This window comes from Drosophila albomicans, chromosome 3 (assembly GCF_009650485.2).
Source record: "Drosophila albomicans strain 15112-1751.03 chromosome 3, ASM965048v2, whole genome shotgun sequence".
NCBI classification, from domain to species: Eukaryota; Metazoa; Arthropoda; class Insecta; order Diptera; family Drosophilidae; genus Drosophila; species Drosophila albomicans.
In genome coordinates, this window is record NC_047629.2 from 8,173,021 (window position 1) to 8,197,477 (window position 24,457).

The 24,457-nt window shown below is 36.5% G+C and overlaps 3 protein-coding genes across 3 annotated transcripts; 1 reads left to right on the forward strand and 2 right to left on the reverse strand.

Moving 5' to 3' along the window:
• The first annotated feature begins 13,989 nt into the window (after positions 1–13,989).
• LOC117569571 (venom serine protease) lies at positions 13,990–16,925 on the forward strand. Its single transcript, XM_034250794.2, has 2 exons — positions 13,990–14,889; positions 15,903–16,925. Exons 1-2 carry the CDS (start codon positions 14,148–14,150, stop codon positions 16,562–16,564), a joined length of 1,404 nt encoding a protein of 467 aa, XP_034106685.1. The 5' UTR covers positions 13,990–14,147; the 3' UTR covers positions 16,565–16,925.
• A 4,588-nt stretch (positions 16,926–21,513) lies between these two features.
• LOC117569574 (uncharacterized) lies at positions 21,514–22,179 on the reverse strand. Its single transcript, XM_034250798.2, has one exon. It carries the CDS (start codon positions 22,052–22,054, stop codon positions 21,746–21,748), a length of 309 nt encoding a protein of 102 aa, XP_034106689.1. The 5' UTR covers positions 22,055–22,179; the 3' UTR covers positions 21,514–21,745.
• Positions 22,180–23,095: 916 nt separating this feature from the next.
• LOC117569573 (uncharacterized) lies at positions 23,096–24,106 on the reverse strand. The gene has a single exon (XM_034250797.2). It carries the CDS (start codon positions 23,980–23,982, stop codon positions 23,260–23,262), a length of 723 nt encoding a protein of 240 aa, XP_034106688.1. The 5' UTR covers positions 23,983–24,106; the 3' UTR covers positions 23,096–23,259.
• Between the last annotated feature and the right edge of the window lie 351 nt (positions 24,107–24,457).

The window sequence follows — 24,457 nt, forward strand, 5'->3', positions numbered from 1 at the left end:
AAGGGTTTCGTCGGAAAGCAGCGAGCTCTCTAACCATTTTCATGGTTGCCAGCAAATTATCTATTCGGGGTTTTTGGCTTTGGTCGAGCGCACAGCGTGTGCTGGTCGCGATTGAAAACCAACAACGGCGACCACAGCAAGTGCCTGGCTAGACTAGAGAGTGTAAGAGAGAGAGAGAGAGAGAGAGAGAGAAAGAGGGAAAAAGAGGGAAGAGAGATGGACACTCCTTGGACTTCGAGCCACACTCATAAACACATTATGCATGCCACCTTGGGGGTAGACAGAGCGCTTATAAGGTTTTTCGAACACTTAACGAAAAATCGCATTTTGTCAATGCAAAAAGCCTATAAAACCATAACGCGTTTTCTAGGAACTCGGGACAGGTAAGTCCTGTGTCCTGACGATTTTCCTCTGTTGTTTGTTTTGACAACAAACAACAATGCCGATATTTTTTCATCTTTTTAGAGGCATTTTGTAGGTGTCTCATAAAGCGATTATGATTTCCAATTAAAACTCGTCTTTTGTTCGCGCACTGCCTTGAGATGTTTTTAAATTTAAATTTCCAAAGCGCTCTAATTATACACGTATGTACAAATATATGTTTTATGATTTGCTGCGAAGTTGTCAAGGCAAATCGACAGAGAGAGTCAGAAGTCGAGTCGACTTGGTCTTCCGGCTATTCAGCATAAATAAACCATTAATTTAACATATCGCTCAGGCGAAACGAAAGCAAAGCGACCAAAGACATTGTGAGGTCAGGGTCCTGGGATCGCATGGCATGGTTCGTGGCCAGGTGTGCGCCAAGACTCGTGTGACGACATCCCAAAACAACGCGCACGCAACACGGAACGCGTTCAAACTGCGTCGCTCTCCTCCTCCTCCTCCTTCCTTATCGCAAACCCCTCCGTCTGCTGGCATTTGAATGAGCTGCGCAAAAAGAACGATCAAAAGTTTTCGTTGCGCATGTGCAGACCTCTAACAAAAAAAAAAGAAATGAATTAATAACCCTGGCAACCACCCCATTTCGGAGCCATTTCGAGTTCGGCAAGATTTCGGAAATCTTATGCAAAATGTACAACTCTCACACACAAGAACAAGGAGAACAACAAGAGGGTTGCTCTGAGGTTCAGCTAAGCGCAACGACCTTTGTCTGGGCTCAATGGGGAGGCGCTTTTCGGGTGCTTGTCTCGCCATAGCTCTGATATCGGGTCGGTTCGGGTTTATAGTGCCTTGCACGCAGCTGTTGTTTTCCTCCGTTCTTTTCTTGAAGGCTTTGCCAAAGACACCCCAAAAAAATGCCTTCCTTTTTGCCTTTGGTTCTGTGCAACGCGTGTGAAATTTTTTATACCCAAGAAGTTGGCCACACTTCAGCCATTTTGTTTTGTATTCCGTCATCTGGCATTAGAACGGATCTGTGCCCAGTCTAGCTAGCGATGCATCTAGTCAAGGAATGTGTCAGAAGCGTGTATGCTCAGTCTAAGCAGGGGGTCAAATACTCATGTAGTTACTCAGGGAAGCGAGTACGCCAAAAGTAGTCCTTGTACACCCGAAGACTAAGAATCTACTCACACTTTGCTAGGGTTGCTCAACTGTACAACATTCTAAGCAGTTATGTATTTTTTGAGTTGAATAAATATTGAGACACACATGAAGGAAGCCAAGTTTGAAATAAACATATTTTATTTTAAATTATACTTTATTACATAAAGTAGTATTCAGTATTCTAGGCATCTTTTGATCGAGACAGAAATGCAATATATTACAACAGAAGAACTTGGAATTGTTAAGAATATATAATAAAAGAACAGATTTAGTATTGAATTGTATAAATTTTGTACTTAAGTGGCATATTTTATTTATTCCTAATGTTAAAATTGTTTGAAAAGTGAGCAAATAAATCATGAATGTACAATTAAGGAAACTTAAAAACAATCAATATTTATTTTGACTTTTATTTTATTTCGATCAGATAACAGCAATTGGCCTATATTTATGTTATTTTTGTTTTATAATAATTGATAATTTATTTCAATAAAAAGTTACCTTTTTATGTAATTTGAGCTATAATGAACAATCGAGCTTTAGATATAAATAATAGACAACTCAAAGAAAAAAGAAATAATGGCACAAGTATATTAATGTATTATAATAAATAATATAATATAATAAATCGTGTAAAAGACGACTGATTCTCTTTTTGAGTCTACAACTTCCCCATCAAACAAGCTTCTAGTATAAACTTAAGGATTTTTATCAGATTGAAGTTTGCTATCTATCATCTATCATCTATTGGTGGAAATATTTGCTGGGATTCGAAGCATTTCTCTATAATCTGCGCTGAATATTCTGCTTCGTTGTCACAGTACCAACTATATCTCATAGAAATGATTACAAAGTTGATCCAATGTAGTAAATAATGAAGGGATGATAAGATGATATATTAGTAAAGCCAAACAAAAGAAATAAATGAAACCAAAAATTGTATTATTTTTATTTAATTTTATTTTATACAATTTATACATAGTTGGAAAAAATCTAGATATAAGAATAAATCTTAATTTTTGATTTTTTCGGTCATAAAACAAAAAAACTTGAAATAAGATTTTTAAGTGAAAAAATCTTAAACCAATGCTAAATTTGCATGTTAAAATTGAAAACATCTTATAATAAGATGTAAATCTTGCTTCAAGAATGTTTTATTCTATATTTCCCTATATCATTTGTATTTCCTAATCATTCCCAGTAGAGCATACATATTTAGTTTCTATAATACTATACATATTAGTAGAAATATATTTAATTTTTGAGCTAAAGCCTTTTAAATGCAAAACCGTTTATTTGAACAGTTATCCCACTTGTAACATATTCTGTGTTGTACAATCATACACAGAGAGCAAAAAACTATATTGAAAAGTAGATTGCAAATTTAGTAATGTTTTAGTCTTAAAACAAAACAATCTTGAAATAAGATTTTTAGGTTGAAAAAATCTTTAATCTAGATATGTATCATATGCTAAATTTGCATATTATTTTAAGATTAAAATCATGCTTCAATAATGTTTTATTCTAGATTTCTGTGTGTCATTTGTATTTCTTAATCATTCACAGTAAAGCAAATTTAATTTCCACAATACTATACAAATTAGTAGAAAGCCTTTTAAATGCAAATCCCTAATGTGTGTTTATTTAAACAGTTATCCCACTTGTAACACATTCTTTGTAGTTCAAGTAGTTTTCACTTATGCGATAAATGCGCTGCGAAATGAGCGAGTCGACCTAGTTTCACATTGAACAGACCTTGAGATGAATGGAGAGAGAGAGATGCTTTGGTTGAGTTAGCACTCACTTATTAATGTGTGCATTTTCAGCTGTAAGTTTTGAGTTAAATTGCCGACCAAGTCAAATGCAAACAAATGAACATGATGTCCTTGATGGCTTCGCTAATGTTTTTATAGCAACCAAAACAGGCAAAACAGGATGCATAATGGAACATGCACAAGGTTACGTTTTACGATAGTCTCGGCAAAATTCCAGAGTTCCTTGTAAGGCGATGACAGCAGTCCCAGGAGTGACAGGACGAATGGTTGGACAGACGGCCAGATAGCCAGCACAGACGGACAGAGAGCGGTGAAAGGCTGCGCTGAAAGGATGCGCAAAGTTAACAGCAAGATGCAAGAAAGGATAACTTTATGAGCTGGCTCGTAAACGCATTTGCATTGAACAATATGGGCAATAGGCAATGGGTGATTATTTGTTTTGGTCACAATAAAAGCGGCGGGTGGCAAGGATAATGCAAGGATATCTTTGCATAGTTTTTCAGCCATTAGCGCTGCGATTAGCGGCATTTGCAGCAAGATGTCGATGTTGTCTCTTGTCCAAGAAGGGCTGCACTCTAGGGTTAGACAGTCAGACTTCCAGGAAGCGAGTTCCATCGAAGTTTTCTATATATAGTATTTTTTTAGTTTTAAACGCACTCTTTCTGCGAGTCCTTGCGCTTTATTGCGTAAAAAACGCTTGGCAATCGCTCGACAGATTACAGAAGTCAATTTTGATTCCGGGAATCTGATTGCGTATTGCATAAAATGCTTTGTGTCGTTTTTTACTACAAGCGAAAAAGGCTTTGTCTGGTTAATTCATGGAATTTTCATCGTAGTTCGGGATTTGGGCAATGTTATGCAATCTTCGGCTTACTTCTTCATAACCAGAGAATTGAGAATTCTCTGAAATCAATGGGTGTCTCGATTTGGTAGAAATGGCTGTAATCATTGCTTAGTTTCTAGAAAAAATAAACAGGCAATTGCAGTAATGACTCTTCTTAAATTGATCAGTTTTCAAACTCATATATCTCTTTTACTCCCATCAAACAGATTGAGATAATTGGGCTCCTTAATCTAATCAATAGCAAGGATAATGACAGCAAATAAAAGGTGATTAAACATTTCCCACAATCAGCAACAGTTTTGATAGCTTGCCATATCACACGATCGATAAAGAGGGAGAAACCACGCTAATATAATTTTCCCATTTCCCAGCCACAAGCTGAGTAACAAGTGCGTGTGAACTCAAGGAAAAGGTATACAAAGCAAATATAAGCAGACATTGAAAACATATTTCTCAGCAACGCAAAAATGCTGGGCAAAGGATCAGCAAGGATCGGGCGGACTAATCGTTTATTATGATCAACGAGCTGAATCAATAAAACGATATGAAACGAAACAACACAAGAAGAAATGAAAATGAAGCGCCTACTTCAGACGTGTCGTCGTCGTCGTCGTCAACGAGAGCAACGAAGGAACCTGTTCTAAAGGTTGAGGGAGAGTTGAATTCTTTATTTTTTTTTTTTGGATTGGATGTCCTTTTGTTGTGTGCGTTGGAGTGTTACCGTTTGGTCGTGAGAAACGTCAGCGGGGTTAAGGGTAACAGGTACAGCACTGAGCAACAACAACCACAGGTATGTATGACGCTCTCTGTATGCAAAAGTCACATTTCTGTATTTCTCTATGGGAATTTTCGTTCTTGGCGTTTGCTGCCTTGGGAAAGTGTTCCAAGAGGAAGGACTTAACGGAGTGCAGTGCGATGGGAACCTAGCATAGATGCCAATGAGAGCAAAAATAATGTGGGCGTTGATAAGTGAGCTATGAATGTGAGATATATGGAAGGTGAGCAGCGGTATGTGAAGTAATTTGTGAAGCATATTGTAATTGTTTACGTTATGTATCCGTAAGATACAATCACCAACATCAGAATAATATTAACGTACGTATATAGATTTAATAAATTGTTCACTATTCCATTTGACGACGATTTTCTTTTTAGATATTTATAAATTAAATGAATTATTAAAGCAAGGTAAAGTTTGAATTTATTAATATGTATTATTTAATTACAAAATAAGTAAGCAAGATAAGTAAGAGATACTGGCTACTCATTCAAAAATCAAAGCACTTAAAAACCTGTAAAGTGAAAAGGCTTAATCACTAAATAATCCCGTAAATATACTAAGAATTTATACCAAGAGTCAACTGCGTTGACTGTAGCTGTCACTAAGTTGCATATCACACAAGTTTGGTTAAAGAATGGAACTAAATTGTTTTCCTTTGCAACTTGCTCACGTTTTGTATTTAATATCTTATTGTTCTTATTTCATTAAAAATATTTTGTATAACAATAATATTTATATTGCATTAATGCGTGATCGAAGATGATACAAGGTGATTTTAGAAAGAAACAAGTAAGAGCTTTCTTATAATATAGTCGAGTGTGCTCGAGATACCAACTACCCATTCTTAATAAAACCAAATTATACAAATGTACCAAAAATACATCACAAAAATAGTAAAATATACAAAAGGCTATATTTGATATTTCGATATGGTATTGATATTTAAAAATACCATAGAGTAAACAATATATTAGATTGTCAAACAAAACAACTAAGTCGCGATTGTAAAAAACGTTTTTTTTTATAAAAAGTATTTCTTAACTAATTTCAGCAACTTTTATATGATCGCACCCAAATGGAATCTTAAATATCATTATATTATATGTTATGTATGTACCAAAAATCGCCGATCTAGTTTCTAACATACATTTTCTGAAGGCACTAAGTTATAATACCCTTATACTTTATGGGTAGCGGATATAATGATAAGAAGCTTATGGCCAGAGAAGCTACCACGAAGTTTTATAGTAACTACTACTCTTATAAAAACCGTATGAATTTCGAGGAAAAAGTACATGAATTTAAAAAACAATTTTATAGATATATTCTTAAAATATAATGCAAAGTTCACTTGATGTAATTGATTATTGACTAGTTTAAATATAATTTTATGAAATTTATGTCTTTGAACCTTGCTCAACTGCCCTATTATACAAGTATCTGCATTTGTCTTGGCTGTTTCAGTATTGCAACCACGCCCACACAGAGCAGCCCATTCGAAATATGTTCAATAAAGGATGCAGCTACAACAATAAATTTGTGAACTTCCTTCCGGTAAGCGGAACTCGCTGGCAAAAAGGATATTCGTTCGCATCGCCCAGACAATGTGTAGAAATCTAAATTGCAAAATATGGAACACAGCTAGCGTATACACACACACACACAGTCGCACACACTGAATACACTTGTTCAGTGTCGAGGCTGTGGGAACCCAGAAGAAGCAGCAAAAGAAGTCGAGGCTGTTCCCAATTTGATGTGGGCCCACCCTCGCATCGATAGCATCGTTAGAAGGCTGGGAAAAATCTCGTTTTGTTGTGGCTGAGACACAAATTTATCAAAGATATCGTTCTTCTGCATTATGTGTGTTGCACACACATCTAATTTTGCGAGTGTGTGTGTGTCTGTGTTTGTGTTTGTTTGTTTCTTTCTTCAGTCTTATTTGGCAGACGCAACAATATTTGTACACAAAAACAGGTTAACTGAGGATCAGTCGGGATTAGAGTAGCGAGCAAATGCGTGATGAACCAGGACAAGTGAAAATAGTTAAGTGGGTGGTCGCAAGGACTCGTTGTGCAGCGGAATCTCCACATTAAGTGGGAGCCAACATGGAAAATCCATTGGGAAATCTTGCAAAGTGTTGACACTCGTTTCATAAATTAGTTAAAGTGCCTACGCAGGCAATTAAGGCAGTAAGGGACTAACTAAAAGGCGTGGCAGGACGAAGCGCTTTCAAATGTTAAATGGTAATTTGATACGCGCACACTTTTGGAGCAAGGCAAAGGCAGGTAGTCCTCTCTGTTATCCTGCGAGTCCTTCTTTCATGAGATTCGAATATTGCCGGCAAACAGAACTCATGATCGATCGTTGCATCGTCCTTTTCAATAGGTATCCTGCTAAGATGCGTTAATTGGATTTACGCTGCACTCGAGCGGCGCTCATCAAAGTGCTGGTCAGTGCAGGACTCTCTTTAGCTCTCTCGCTCTCTCTCGATTTGCTTGAAATCACACGCATAATCACACACCGACGATAGATACACCTGTGAGAAAGGACCTCACGCAGTGGCCAAGGACTTGCCAATACGCTGCTGGCGTTCCATCGACTGACCTTTCCCATACCCAGCACTGACCATTGACCATTGTTATTCGCATTTCCTTTTATTAATTTGAAGAGCCCGCACTTCATGCAACTGTTGCGTTTCGCTTCGCATCGCATCGCTTCCTTCCTGCCCACAATGTTGTCCTGCTTTTGCACTTCCTGTGTGTGTTCACTTGAATCGATGACCAAAACATTCTATTGTTCATTAATTGCGCTGATTATTTGCTCCCTTATATAGACGGAAGTTGACGGTTTCGCTCTTTGTGCTTGTGATAGGCTAACGGGAAATCAACAGGACAATTTATGTTACGTTGCTGATACTTAACTAAATTTCTAAATCATTAAATTCGTGAACTTGTTTATTGTTGGTGTTCCTCAACTGAATATTGCATAATGCTTCAATTTAAAAATTTATTTTATGTTTTTTGCATTCTTAAAAAAACAAAAACCAAACATCCAAGTATTACTTCAATTACGATTTATAAGTTTGAAAAAATAAGAACATTTTGATAAATCTAAGAAAATTTTAAAAATAAATAATAAATGAAACTATGTTGTTACTCTGAATATTAGTTAACTAGATATTAGTAAGTTGATTTATCACCGCAGAAATATTCGTTGTGTAAAATTCTGTGTTGTGCTAAATTTAAGACAGGAATATTATTCATATTTCTCTAGAAAGATTATCTACTGTCTCAATGCAATAATTAGTATTATTCATGCATTTCTAATGCAGATAAGAGAAATAGAAGTGCCTTCGGAGATAGTTGGACTACAAGATGCCTTATCCCCTCTTCTTTTTAATTCTCGTAAAAATGAATTAAAAGTTGCATTTGTTAATGTAATTTGCAAAATTTTGGAATGACCACGTACAATATTAAGGTTATATTTTAGAGCATTTTAAATATTTCAGGAATTGTTAAATTAAAAAAAAAACCTGTGAAAGTTGTTATTGGGCCTATAACTTAACGTAATTCGTCCGGTTTTTTTTAAAATTTTGAATGTTTTTTTTTAAGAAAAACATGTACAATAGTATTATTCAAAGTATCTATGATTTTTTTCTATTATTCTGGCAATTTGTGGATTCCATGCCATTTTTACAATTTTTTTTATTATTAAATTTTACCCGAATTTTCATTCTTTTAATTTCCAAAATTTTGCCTATTTTTACAATTTTTGTACAATATTTCAATTTGTGTAATATGTAATAATAATTTGTAGGTAGTCTTAATAAAAGGTTTTTGACTTCGTACGAGTATAGTATGAAAATTTTGAAATCGACAGAATTTGAAGTACATATGGATCAAAAGTCGGCATGGCTGAATATCTCTTTTTTTTAAATAATTTTGAATATGAATATGTGTATTCCATAATGAGTAAGAGACAACTCATTCAACCGTATCGCTTCGAATTTTACACGAATTTTTAATTAAATAGTTGCTATGCTTTTTACGTTTACGTTTAAAAATTGGTGTTTTTCTGCAAACTACACTGCTTTCGTTCAGCAGAGTTTCAAACCTTCTGCACTGCTTACTGTGTACGAGTTGAACATTAAGCAGTGTGCTAGGCAGACAAGCAGTGTACGCGTTTTCTGCGCGGTTTTTTTGCGGCTTTCTTGTATTAATTGAATACATGTTGGAAATCAAATTATTATTATTAAATTTAATTTTAATTAATATTAATTATAAAAATGTTGCAAATTCCAATATATAACCGTAATACTTTAGCTAATTTAAGTACACAAATACAATTTTCATAGATCTATCCTCACATCCTTGCAGTTGGACTCTTTCATCAGTTGTCGCTGGCAATATGTGTCCTTTGAAAGCCCCACAAATGTCGCTTAATGCCATGGCACTCACATCCTCTTCGGTTATTTCTCATTTGAAGTCGCTGACTCTGAATTCATTTTAATTCGTTTTTATTTCTTTTTAATTTTTATTACATTTTCGTATATTAGCTTTGACTTTGCTTTAGTTGTATCCACTTTGAATTATTTGCTGTTTGTTTTCCGCGCTCGCGCATGTAGCCAACGTGTATAAAAAAAATATACAAAAATAAACAAATAAAGCAGGAGCCAAGTTTTTTTTCGCATTGTTCTTTTGGCCTGGCTTACGTACGGGTCCGGGGTCCGGTATTTGGAATCCCGGATCCGGCGATTCTGGCACTGACTACGATTGCGACTGTGACTACGACTAGGACAACGACTACGACTACGACTCTCTGGCCACGTTTTGTAGTTATTGTCCAACGTTGACTGTTTACGCCAAATGCGCGTCACGGAGTAGGAAATTAAAAATGGCGAAATAAAGTTAAATTTTTTATGGCTTTCGCAAATAAGTCACACAGGCTGCTGCTGCTGCTGGTAGGATCCAACATATCCCTCTCCCTCTGCCCTCCCCCTTGGCTTGTTAAGCAAGAAAATAATATTAGCATTAAGCGTTTGTCTGCGCGCCTCGTGACAGCCGCGCTTTCAGGCGCCATCCGTCGCTCTGGCTTTTTATTTATTTTACAAAATGGGCGACAAACTTGCCGTCATTTTGTGTTGGCTTTTCATTTTCATTTTAATTTTTTTTTTATTTTTTTTTGTTGGTTTTTTGTAGTCCAAATCACCAACTCCCCATCAGACAACTTGTAGTTTTTTATGTGGCATGTGGTGCCCATGTGTGGCGCCGCCAGCAATAGCAGGAACAGTGGCAACAACAAGACTAGCAGAGGTGGAAGCAGCTCGAAGAGCATGGAGCACATCCAATTAAGCAGCATTTGAAAACTCTAAAAAAATGAGCTTGCTAAGGAGGTGGGCAACGACACAACACGGAACGGGTAATGCGAAGGGGCTCTTTTAAAGTCCAACAGCTAGAGTGAAGAGAATTTTTCATTAATCAGCAAAGACTTCAATCAAATAGACTGAATGTCTCATTGTAGCGTTTGAAATTGATATTATAAAGCTTACGGATTAATGTAATTTGGTTGTTATTTAAATTAACATGAAATGTACAAACCAGAGAACTGCAACGAGAGTGATTAAGTATGAGCGAATACTCATACCCAAATTGCAATCAAATCAAATCAAACAATTAGTCAGTACTCGAGTATGAGCAAAAATATCATACTCGTTGCAGTTCTCTGGTACAAACTCTCAGGTAAACTCAAACAGATTTTTCGGACAAGCCTAAAAGTATGCAACATTTAATTGATGTATGGTAATCAAATTTTTTTTTTAGTTTCGAAAAGTTGTCACATTTAATTTCATTGTTGCCACCCGCAGAATCTTTCAAAATGTATTAAAAGTGATTTCTATGTTATCGGTATTGATTTTGTTTATCTCATAATTTAATGTTTTTTGTATTAATTAATCACTTTATTAGAAAATGTGAAGAGATATTTAATATTGTACTCAAACTTAGTGAGCAAAATACATGTAATTTAAATATAATGCATTTTTAGGGGTAAAATATAATTGTAATAACTTCAAAATTATGTATTGCTTAAGTTTTTAAATTGTTATTGTTGTTCTCTGTTATTTTAAAAATAATTGAATGTTATTCTTAAAGCTTTAGATAAGCACTATATTTAGAGCTAAGATTGATTTTAGGAACTTGTTCTGTTTTACGATAAAATATATAATTTCGTTAATTTTTTGGTTTTGCGTACGAATTGGTTAATTTTTGCAATTATCACAACAGAAAACAAAACAGAAAGAAAATGCCAAATCCATTCTTAGCTCTAATTAAATTACTTTTCTAGAGCTATAAAAATAAACTTTTCTTATTTTCAAAATTGTTTCAGTTTATGTTATTTTCAATGTAAAGAGTCTCGCACGGGACAAATTCCGTCATGGAATTACCCATATACAAATTAGATACAAGACAATTTGGGTATAAAAAAAACATTGTTGCTATTGTTATGGAAGTATTTTCAAATATCGCTAGGTAAATGGTTATTAAGCTCCTTGAATACTTTATGTATACTAAACATAGAATGTAGTTGGTACCAGCAAATAAATACTTATCTTTTTTACGGAATGATGCACAAAAAATATAATAAATGATGAAGCATCATATTAATACTTATTACATTAATCTTTAAAGTTTTACCGTGCATTTGAAAATGTTTTTCCAATTTTGTGGCAATAAAAAGAAATAAGTTTACTTATTCTTTTAAGAATGCAATCCACATATGACAAGGAGTATTTGAGTTTTCGGAATAGGCTAAAAAGTCCTGTTCAGGTGTCGGATCCAACGCTTTTTTGTTTGAGTTTTTCTCTTTTCTTTTTTTTTAAAAATTAAAACTAATTGGTTTTTCTGAAAAAGTTAGAGGGAATTCTTTCTTAGTAGTAGTAGAATCTTATTTTATTAGATACATATATGAAAGAAAATATTAAGACTATATTTAACATGTTTGCTCAAATACCAAAAAATTGAACCTGTTGATTGAATTTACCACTTATAACAACGCTTATGTCTTGTTTACTCGCAACATTTCTGTGCGGAATAATCACATTATTATTTGTCGGAAGTAGTTCAGTTAGAGCTGCCTCTTGTAACTTATAGTAACAGTCCAGTCGACCCTTACCTACCCCAACTGCCTTAAACTGTTCGTGTCAGTGGCACATTTCCGAAACCGGTTTGCACCGCAAGCAAAACAAATAAGGTGAGACACACTTGCACTTTCCTTCAATTAGCTGCCGAGATTAAGAGTATTTCTTTCTTTTGCTTTTGCTTTTGCTTTCTTTGAAGACCCCAATTAATGTGTATTTAAGTCGCGGCGTGGGCGGAATGTGAGTTGAAGGTGGGAGTGGCACTCGCAGTGGCTGTGGAAGTGAAGGAGCTGAGAAGCTGACAATTATGAAGTAGCTCGCGTGACTGTCAGCTGTCAACGGCAAATCTCGATGAAAGGCGCCTCGTTGTTGTTGTGTTGGCGTTCAGATGTCATGATACAATTTGGCGTTTGCCAACAGGTATTGTGGATTTCTTGAATTCTTAAGCTGCTGTCTCAGCCACATCTCGTTCAGTGTTGCGGCAAATGTTGTTCGGATCATGTGTTGTAAGCACTTCCTCGGGTTGTTTCTGTGGCTTTGCCTACAATTGTGTCGAATCGGTGTTTCTCTCGCGCTTTATGAAAAGTGCAATCATCAGTTAAATCTGCAGGCCGGCCAAAAGATTTATGTTAATTCACCTTACTATCCTGGGCTATATCCTGCCGGCAGTTCCTGTCGTTATACGCTCCAAGCGCCCAAGGATCATGTGCTACATTTCAAGTGTGATCTACAACTACATACGGTGAGAACGCGAGAGAGAGAGAGAAAGGAAGCAAATGTAGAAGTGAGAGAAGTTCCGCTCAGTGAAAGTGAAAATGAAACATTCATAAACAATATCTGTCAACGATGAAAGTGATAAGTTTGAGTGAATCATATAAGTTTTTTAAAATATATATTTGTTGTGGGATATAATATAACATGCTTTCTGTTCTCACTGCCACTAATTCTATATTTTTAAAGAAAAACCTATATACTGCTGCATTCAAAATATTCCATGGAGTACAAAAAATATCAGATTGCAATCCACAGCAATTTGCCCTACAAAATAATTCCTGAATGACTTCTTAAGTGGGTATTTTGACGTTTCTATACCCGCTAGCCATAGAGTAGAAGGGTAATATTACTTTGTGCCTACGGGAAATGTATGTACCAGGCAGAAGAAGTCATCTCCGACCGTATAAAGTATATCTAATCTTGATCACCATCAACAGCCGAGAAAATATAGCCATGTGCGTCTGGCATTCCGGTCATATAAAAACCTATGTAGAACTAAGAGACTGTAAAAGGCAGAGCTGCATTTTTTTTCGACAGTACGTGTTATATTTGCTCACAGAGTAAGTTAGCTTACAATTTTTGACAAGCACACTTCCGCCCCCCAAATCGAAAAAAACGAATAATAAGCGCAATTTTAAAGCTAGAGCCGTGAAATTGAAATAAGTGAAAATTTGGTTGCGATCAGATAAAAAGTGTAAAAGTTATTTAAGAAATACTTTTTTAGGGCAAGAAATACCTACTACAAAGGGATCTTAGATGCTTTGGCTGACAAACTGGTATATTTTGTAGTATTTTTTTAAATGGTAGAACTATATTACTATACCAAATATAACTTTCGACATACTTTAGTATTTATGCAAGGATCTCAGAGTCGAGCACACTCGACTGTAGCATTCTTACTTGTTGTTTTGAAAAACATCGTCTACGTTTTCAAATTAAAAATTGAGCTTATCTAATATGAAAAAGTGATCAAAGTTATGTAATTTTTAACTAAAAATTTAAATTTTATGGTGTACTTGAAAAGGCACAAGATTCACTTATAAAATTTGTCATCTTTGTTTGGACAAATGCTAAACATATACTTTTATATACATTCTCAAATACAAATGAATCTAAGATTTCTTTTACTAAATTTTTTTTATTAAATTTTATAAATATGTATTGTATAAATGGTGAATCCGCGCTCAGTGTCATTTAAGCTGTTTGGCTTACCTAAAAGGTGCTTAGCTGTTATTTTCATTGCGGATTTTCCCACTCTTCCCACAGCTTGTGAGGGACACGCGATGCCGCACGGAGATGTTTCACTTCAATGCCGAGGGCGACGAGCTGTTGACGAGCTCCGAATATTTTTGTGGCACTGGCAAATTCGAGCGGCAAAGTTTTCTGAATCGTGCTGTGATTTCCTACATCTCGCAGAGGAAGGAGGCGTCTCCAGCTACTGCTGCTGCTGGTGGTGTCCTGGTGCCAAAGTTAAAGGATAAGCTGCCAGCGCAAATCACAAGTGCCAGCAGCACAATCACGAGTACGACAAGTACAACAACTACACAGGCACCTCCAGTTGAGCAGGTGGAAGTTGGAGAAGAGGATGAGAAGCAAGCCGATTCGGAGGAGCAGGAGGAGGATGATGAGTTTTCAAACGAGGTGCTACACGTGCTGCAGGATGTGGGCGTGAGCGATGCCTTGGCTTACGTCGCCTCGCTGCTCTTCGATGAGTCCAACAATGGTCGTCGAATTGGCAGCACGCCCGCGCCAACTAACTTGGCCCAATTGCTGCGCCAGAAGTCGGTAAAAAGGCGCACTCCAAAGACTTCCGCAAAACGTGCCAAAATTTTATCCATTTATCCACTTGGCACTCAAAGCGGAGGTGGGCGTTTCTCTTGCCTCGTCGAAGCCATTTTACCTCAGTGTAACTGCGGCTGGAGTCTCACACAGCGCATCGCCAGTCCAACAAATGACGAGGCTTCACTTCACGAGTTTCCCTCCATGGCAGGTGTGCTGACCAAGAAGCTGGGCAGAGTCTTTTGTGGTGCTGCGATCAGTAAGTAATCAAGTAGCAAAGGAGTCATTACAAACACTTTTTGAAGGTTTGAAGGGTGTTCATTACACGCTAACAGTAAATCTATATAACAGACGAAGACAAAAGAAGTAACTCATAAAGAAAGTAAGCTCATAAAGAAAGAATATTCAGTCTGTTGCTTTACTTTCTGTGGGTCTGTGTGAAGACCAAGATCTCATTGACTTGAGGAGCTGAGTACACCAAATTTGGTCACATTTCTCTTTCTGTTTGCTCTAGTGTTTAGGATCCATTCACTGTAGCTTAAGAATTGAAGAAGTTCATCATTATCATTCTTTTTCGTTCAGTTGTTCAATTTATTACTAATTGGAATATGTTCAGTATTAACTATTGATGTGTAGTTGTATAGTATTGAAATTACAATTTATCGCGACAAGAGATTCCTCAATAATCTTATGTTTTATATATACTAATATGTCAGATATTGCAAATATCGCATTACATACAAAAATATACAAAATTATAAATCTTTGAAATGCATTCTTAACATTGTATGAACTAAATCTCAAAATATTCTACAAACATTTCATTTCCTTATACTATGAAAATATGAAAAAACTGAATGACGAACATCTTCAAACACTGGCACCCGACAGAAATAAAGGAAAGACAAACTCACTGATCAAAAATGAACGAATGAAGTTAATCTGTGAATTTATCGATGTTTACTCATCACTAATTTGTGCATACTTTTTGAATTTGGGTAGAAATGTTAAATTAGGTAATGATAAATAATCTCCTAATTGAATTTCGAAACGGTAATAGACTTGAAAGGTATTAGAGCAACAAATTAATCGGACGTAAATAAGATACAAACATTTATCATTAAATTAACATATCGAAAAACTTTTACAAGTTTAATGTATTTCTTAGATACTAGTATCATTAGTAAGTAAATTCATTTGAGTACTTATAAAAATAGTGTCTCACAGGCAATCCCATTTTTATCTTTTATTAATATTGCTTCCATTTTGCAGTTCATCATCATTATCTGCTGTCTGCCGCACACTGTTTCCTCAGTGCCGAGACGAGTCAAGCTGCTCTGCTACGTATTGTGGTTGGGGAGCACGATTTGTCCACCGCCTACGAGACGCTCTTCACCCGTCACTACGATCTAGATGCCTTGATCCTGCATGAACAGTTCAGCCAATCGAATGGACAGCTTCGGAATGATATTGCTTTGCTGCGCACTCGCTTGCCCATCTTGTGGAATCGCAGTGTTGGACCCGCTTGTCTGCCCCTGCAACCAGCTGAGAATGGCAAGAAGTTGCCTCTGGTGGGTCAGCAGCTCTTGGCAGCCGGTTGGGGCACCACATCCTATGGCGGACCACAGACTGCGCGTCTGCTGAAGACAACGTTGGATGTGATCGGCACCGAGCAGTGTCGCAGTTCATTGAGCGAGGGTTCGGTGCCGTTGCACAGTTTCTGCACTTATACGCCGGGCAGGGATACGTGTCAGTATGACTCGGGAGGAGCTCTGTATGAGCGAAGTCATGGGCGTCTGATGGCTGTGGGCATTGTTAGCTATGGCTATGCGTGCGCCACTCAACAGCCATCGGTGAATACACGAGTTGCCTCGTTCATCAAGTGGATCAGAGCGAAGACACCTGAGGTGGCGTATTGTGCAAAGCAGACATGAAACGAGGTATCGATTATGTAGCATACTTATCAAGTGTCAAGTGGGTGTCAAGATTGTCGCTTCGCATCGACGCTTCCGCAATTGAAACATCATTCAATTCCAGTCATCAATGATGCATGGAAATCTTTCGCCTCGCTGGCTCAACGCTTCCCCCAGTTTGCAATTAAGCGCAAATGTCAACTAATTAACCTCAACGCAGCGCTTTTTCTATCTCTGTCAATAACGATACTGACTGTTATTTATCTAAAGGTTTTTTTTTTAGGGCTGTGCATTTGCTTGCTCTTTTTGCTGTCTGTGTTGTCTGTTGTCGTCTTCTTTTCAAATAAATAATTAAACGTTTGGCATAACATATGAATCATGCTTTTAGGCTTAAAGGCAATACAAATCGTCGTCGTCGTCTGGCAGTCGCTGTCAATGTGGTGACTGCTATTTTTGCGACGAGTACAGCCCTTTCTTTTTTTATTACTTCTTTTTTTAGTCGTTGTTGTTGTTGTTGATTTGCCTAACTGCAATGCACTTTTTCAATAGTCCCCCCTTCTTCTTCTTCTTCTTGTGTGTTATGTATGTCTAGCTAAGCTGCCTTTACCTGCATTTGGGCGCTGTTGCAGTATTGGCTGCTGTTGCTGCTGCTCTGTGTCTGCGATTGCGATTGCGACTGCGACCTGTGACTGCTTCTTTTTCTTCGTCTATCTGCGTGTATGTGTTTGTGTATTGAGTTTATGTTTGCTTTGTTTTTGTTTTTATTTCGTGGTACATGCCTCATACTCTCTGTAGCCTTTTACCTTCCTTGTTCGCCTCTCCTCGCTGTTCGGTTCTGTTGTTCAATTTACGTAAAACGCGCGCAACGTCAACTGCAGTCGCTAGGCATCAAGTGCTGCTGCAGCCCGCCCTACACACTCGCCTCGTTACTGTGGGCATGGCACTAGGCATAGAAATCGCTGGCATGGATTGTGGCACTAATTGAAAAGCAGCAGCCACTAACCGACGAAGCAACAACAGCAATCGTAGTGTCAGTTTGCTTGCTCTAGGGAAATGCAGTTTTTTACAAGCTACAGTGAACACTATTCAAGCCAAACAAACGCATTTCAATATATTACCAATGGGATTACTATTTAATCGACACTTATGCATTGGTTCAGATCATGTTTAAATTAATAATTGCTGAGGGATAAAGTGTACAGTTATGATTCTAGATTAACTTAAGTTGTCTGCATACAACACTTTTATTAAACATAAAAAGATTAATACCGTAAATATCTAATTTGGTATGAAAACTTTGTATTCAATTAAGGAAATATGTTTTCATCTTATCTTAATTATATTACAATAACATACCATTAACATATCTAAAACATATCTTTAACAAAAGGTTAATACACTAATTAATAACTAATATTTTAAGAAAATTATGTATTCAATTAAGTAAATGTGCTTTTCTCTTATTTTAATTATATTACAATTATGATAAGATCAGAATGATTAAATAAAAAAAATAAATAAATAAATTGTAGTATATAAAACAAACAATTCATATCTATACACATGTATGAAATGTTTATTATTTAATATACGAATCTGACAATAATAGTACAGTTTGATAAACTTAAATTATTCTTGTATTTATCTCCTGCTGAGGACTGATCTTATTACGACTGAAGACTGACGATTACTGCTGCTACTGCACTACTTTTGACAACTTCTGTTCAACTTCTTACAATTACTTTTTACGACTGATGATCTACTACTGACTACTTCATATTTAAATACCGATAGCTTGGTGCCTAGCGACTTGCTAATGCCAACCGATACCTTTAGAATCTGTCGACTAGCCTCAAACGCTGTTACTTGTACATATAACATAATAAAAGCTTTTCTTGAAATACTATCGCCAAAAGAATGTGTCCATGATTCTCCAATTGTTTGAATTACACTTCGTATTGTTGCTGATTCCACAACATATTTCAGATCTGATCCCAAGGAACTGCGAGCTATTAAAAAAAGTCTCCTAAATAAACTTTCAGCTGAAAAGGAAGATTAAATTGCTGAAGGCATACGAAAAGTTGTTTTACAACATGCTTTTTAAAATTAAAGAATTTTGAGATTGCTGATAGTGCTCTTTGAAAATAATTTTATTGATGAGTGAAATCACTTTTTATTTCATTATATTAAATCAAGTATTTAATACTGCATTTCGACTAACAAAATGAAATCATATTTAAATTAATAACAAGTAAGAAAGCTACAGCCATTTTGAGTAAAATCAAAACTTTGCGGTATTAAGATACCAAATTAATATACCGTAAAAATACTAAAAATATGTCTAAGGATATTTTTGGTGTAATAAGTGTTTTTTACTTGCCCAATGGACTTATTGATTGTGCTATATGTATTTCGTATTTTATTTTGTCTTCATCATTTTTCTAAATAAAGTTCTTTAGTTGCTAATGCTATTAAATGATATGCAAACATATTGTTTTAAAAAAAAAACGAAATCAATAAACAAACGGTAGTTATTATTATTTGTTATTTTTATTATTACCTTTATCTATTATAGTTTCTATTCACTGTACGAAGAAAACGCATCCGACTGTTGCTGCTTTTGCATTTATTCTCGCCCTCAACCCCTCATCTCGTGCTCTCACGCTCATGCTGGCATTTTCAAATTTCCTTTGCATACTTTTGTGCTGCATTTGATTACAAAATGGCGTCGATGATGGGGGCGTCTCTGTGACTGCAATTGCCACTACGACCGCGGCGGACGGTGCTGTCGTAATATGCGCCTAAACATTGCCATTTAGTTTTCGTTTTGTAGCTTCGTCGCCGCTCCAAAAAGTATGCAATGCGAAACGCAATGGGAATAACAAGGATCGAGGGGTGTAGGATGATGGAGCGAGGGGGGAGGGGCGTGGGCAGCAACGACCAACGCTTGGACTTTGACTATTCATTAGCGTGTGTGCCAAACTCTAACAAGCTCAAAAAGCAATTTGCAAGAGGCAGCTAAAAATTGGCAAAAATATCGACATGATGGCTCATGGAATTGACGTTTTGGCTCGTTGGTTTTGAAAGGGGGGCAACTCGGGGCGGGTCTTTGGCGCCCGTTACATAAAACCAGGCGTTGCACAAAAGCCGCCAAATCGGTGGGCACAAAACCCGCCATCAAAATACAAAATGGCTGCCATATACATAAGTAGAAAATGCAAATGAAAGAGTCGCTGCAAATCTCGTTCACCTCAATTTCAACAATTATTTCATCACTCGATGGAAAATAAATTCTATACTATATATCTTGCTTTCAATTTTATTCAAAAATCGTTTCTATATTTCTGGTGAAATTGGCGAGACTTTCTTTGCGCATATGCAGATGCAAAATATATTTTACTTTCATATTGACTTGTCGGTTACCATTTGTCAGAAATTAGCGTTGACTAGTTGTCCAGATACAATTCGTCAATTCAATTCCATTACACAAATAAAATATCGAAAAGTCACATATACAATCAGTCTTTCCTTATTTGTATCGGTAGTTAATATTTGAATAAATATTCAAGTATTTTACATCACTTCGATCCAAAATACTTTTCATTTTTATCCAAATTTAAACATCTCAACAATGGAACATTTAAAAATTTAGATGGCAAAATCTCCGAAGATCATTCTTCGTCTGAATTGTGACCAACGAATGTGTTCGCTTTGTATTTTGTTCTCCGGAGTAAAGAAATATCTCGACCCCAAGTCCTTCAGTTTGTTTTGTTCGATAATCAAATCCATGTCCAGTCTACGAACATACGTGTAGTTATTTTGCAGCCTAGCAAAGCTGTTTCTTTTTGGCACTGGTTGCAAATATCGTTGGGTGAAATATGGTTCAGGTATCATTGCTCGGATCTCTTGTAAGCGCCGCTCGGATAAGGCTGAGGTTGCAAAGCCTTTGAATGTCTCAAAACCTCTGCGAATTAAAGAACACGATTTGAACATTTTTGACAACTTGCGGACGAGAGGCCAATCAAAATTTTGTAATTTTGTCACTCAGAAAACGCTTTTATAGTACCCAAAACTAAGTCATTGAATTTGAAACATTGAAAACGAAATTACACAAATTAAGACATTTACATTATTCTTCATGACTACTTGAAAACAAGAATTTTAATCTGCTTAGAGGAACAAATAATAATCGTTATATTGCTTATTCATAAAATAAGATTACTTTAAATAATATATCTAAATAGCTAACTAACTATAACTAGAATATAATTCAAACAAAAACAAAGAACATTAATTAAAATTTTACGGGCTTTATTAAGTTGGAAGGACTGTTGATGAAATCTGTGCGAAATTTCATGAAATATATTTACGATTGTGTTTTCGAAGAGTGTATTTTTCGATTTTTAAAATGTCTGATTTAAGTGACTACAGAAGAGTCATACAATTTTTTTTTTAGAATGAAATTTCGGCTGTCGAACATTATTGCGAAAGACCATTGGTGATTTCTGACCACACATGACACAGAAAAATGTTTTTAAGTGGTCTAAAGACTTCAAAGAGAGTCGGGAACGTGTTGATGACTTGAATCGCTCCGGACCAAATGTCCAACACGTCAATGAAGTTAAGGAATTAGTGCTCAAAAATCATCGGTTGACTGTTGACTGATATGATCGGAATATCAGAGGTTTCTGCGAAAACTATTTTAAAAGACCATTTGGACCTACGGAAAGTCAAATATTATTTGATACCGAAAACTCTTAATTTTTTCGAGTTTCGAGTCGATTTAGGAGATAAAAGCTGAATCGAAGAAGGCGCTGATGGCTGTATCGGAAAGGAACTCTTTGGCATAAGTTATCAGAAGGGGATTACTTTAAATGTGATGAAATTAATTAAGATTTCATTTTACTTTTTGCCCACAGTAGTAAAATTTTCCCATCCCAGAACTACAGTTATGTGTATATGAAAGTCAGTTATATTTTAATTTTTAAAGGAAGATTTTATTTCTGGACTCTATAAATAATTTACTTATATGTAAACATTGAGATCTCTGGACACTTGTATTACACTCTGATAGCTGTGGCTGGCTGCTTACACAAATACCTGTAATTTTTATTGAGATTTCTCTGAATGGATATTTCATTTCTGTACTCGACTCCACAGATAAGGCAATGAATAATCCTTGAGTATAGTCGAAAATAGTGGCTAAATGTCGTATGTGCCATATACCATCCGTCGACGGAAATCGATCCAGCGATATCTTGGATTACGATGGAACATTGTTGGTTCCGTGAAGCCATTGCGTAGATGATGCTTTATATAGTTCTCCACATAACTACGAGGTGCATGATGGTATTCTGGATTGGGTTCCGAATGTTTCTGTGCTAAGCCTCTGGTAATTTTCGCAATCTGTTCAGTTTTCGAATTATCCCGACGATGTAGTTGACGCCTGGCGTTGTATATGTTTCTATTGCATAAGTGAACATCAAAATGTGTTAATCGGCACGAAAACATAATAACGATAAAACTATCTTTTGCGGTTTAATGACTTAATATTATAAATTTCGATTTGCTTAGATACAAAGCTTTTTAAAATAATACTTTAATATTGTTATTTGTAGGTTAGTTAATGTTTGAACTCAGAGTGTAAGTTCATAGATGACTTTGACTTGATCGTGATTTAATCTCGGATGCACCACTAAATTTATCTACTCAATATATTTCTTTTTTTTTGTTAATCTCAGAAGAACTCTTGTCCGGTTCTTGTGCTACTTAACACGCAAGTTTGCTCTTCAGAAACTAGCGACATACTTTATAATATTTGCACGTTCCTTTGTGTGCATAAAAGAGATACGGAAAAACAACATGGAAAGCAAAAAACAAAAAAAAAAGCGGAAAAAATTGGCTAAAGAAAGGGTCCGAATACAAATAAGAGTGCACTCAAGTAATACGCTTCATAATTTTTATTGTCAAGTCTTTTGGGGGTTTGGGCTCTTGGCGTCGCGTCGTTTGTTGGCCCACTCAACAACAAAAGCTGCAAAGCGCTTGCCACACTGAACAACAAAACGACAAAAAAAAAGGTGGAATGGAAAAAGGCAGAAAATGAAGTGCAGGCGGCACAGCACAAGAGATTGCAACAAAGCACAACAGCATTTTTTACAAAGCAGCATAAATTTTATAATATAGAAAAAAAAAGAATCAATGTGGAAAAAACAAGAGAAAAGGATTACGAGGGTGCTAGGACCGAGGACAGAGGACAGACCACTTCTTATGCAAAGCACTGGCCCACTGCAGGCAGCTGTCCTGCTGACTTCTCCTCCTCTCTACTCTCCTATCCACTCCTCTCCTTGGCCAATGCTTGCAATTAACTTGCCCTGTGAAACACTCGTTTGTTAAGTTGTTGCCATTTCTAGTGTTTTGCGCGAGTTCATTTTGATGTACTTTACTTTTCACATTTTTTTATTATGGCAATATCTGACAAATCTGCAATTGTATTTTACAATTGCTGTAATTAGGCGCAGCCTACACTTTGACTTTGATGTGCACAGCATTAAATTGGGCTAAGTGACCCGAAGTTGGGAAAGAAATTTTTAATTGAATCAATTAGCGAAACATGCAAATCCATGAATGTACTTAAAACATAATTCAAGTATAAATTTACGACCAAAAAGACTTGGATGAAAGGCCGCTATACAAAAATTGAGCAATCCAGAAATGGATTAATAATAGCTCGATCCACCAAAGACCAATCGATGGCGAAATTCGGCCCAGCAATTACGATGTGATTTGTACGTTTGATATGGAGCAATCACCTTCCGCGACAGCTTGGAACCAGGCGTAAAGCTTTGCCTTGAGACACGTCTCAGTAGTTCAGCATCGTCCTCCCGTTGCTTATCCTGGTCATCCTCATTGGTCTCCGGGATGCCGAAGAGCGTTTCACGCACGGATCGCACATCCATGAAATCACCGTCATCCTTCTCTTCCTCCTTTTTGCGCTTCTCGGATTGAGGCTTCTTCATGCTCGCCTCCTTGGAAAGCGAGTTCACAACCTCCGCACGATTATGGACATGTTTAGTCATAGCAACAGGTCCTCGCTTCCTCACCGCATCACCGCGTAGCATCGCAACGCGTTTGGCCGACGCATTTTTGGCAGTCAGAATGTTGTTGCGTCGCGGCGTTGCGCCTCTTCTGGCCATCGACATGCTGTGGTTAATGGCGCTGCCAAACTTCCTCACATTGTCCCAGCTCCGGTTCTGTCTCATCAGCTGGATGGCAGCATAGGTTTCCTCTCGCTGTGGCCATACACGACGATTGTTCAATTTGTGATGCAAGGCAATCGAATCATAATTCTTGGCCACGACGCATCTGCCACTAAAGTAGCGGGGAGAGGTGTAGATCGATTGTGCCAAGCGTTGCACAGCTGAGAAATTCTTGCCTGGCATTGTAACTAATTTTTTTACAAACAATTTTATTGTGTCAAGCAATACTTTGAAGAAAGTTATTCTTTTTTTTTTAAAAACATCAAAAATTTTGGTCTGTAATCTGTGGAAAGTTGAATGAAACTGAGACTCAACCTATTTCTTAAATGACACCAAACGCAATGGATGCCATACTCAAAACTCAAATCTCAAAGGGAAATCTTCAAAATATATAAATATATCTGTTTATTTATTTATTGAAATTTATTTGCGTATTTATTGTTGGTGAAATTCAATTAAAAATCTACTTGAGCTGCATATCAAACAATGGCAATGTGTAGAGTGAAAAACTCATACCTCTCACCACTTAGAAATTTATTAATTTTACAACAGACAGGCAGACTCTTTTGGCCATTGGGGAGTAGGCGAAGAATTGTGGCCTTGAAGGCCTATGCAAAATTTAACGCAATTTTAAGATAACAAAGAGATGACGACAACA

Excerpts from the sequence above, each read along its gene's own strand:
- LOC117569571 (XM_034250794.2), top strand. The coding sequence starts at position 14,148 with ATGTTTCACTTCAATGCCGAGGGCGACGAGCTGTTGACGAGCTCCGAA. Across the intron at positions 14,890-15,902 it reads CTTTTGTGGTGCTGCGATCA|TTCATCATCATTATCTGCTG; the intron begins GTAAGTAATCAA and ends TCCATTTTGCAG.
- LOC117569574 (XM_034250798.2), bottom strand. The coding sequence starts at position 22,054 with ATGTTTTCGTGCCGATTAACACATTTTGATGTTCACTTATGCAATAGA.
- LOC117569573 (XM_034250797.2), bottom strand. The coding sequence starts at position 23,982 with ATGCCAGGCAAGAATTTCTCAGCTGTGCAACGCTTGGCACAATCGATC.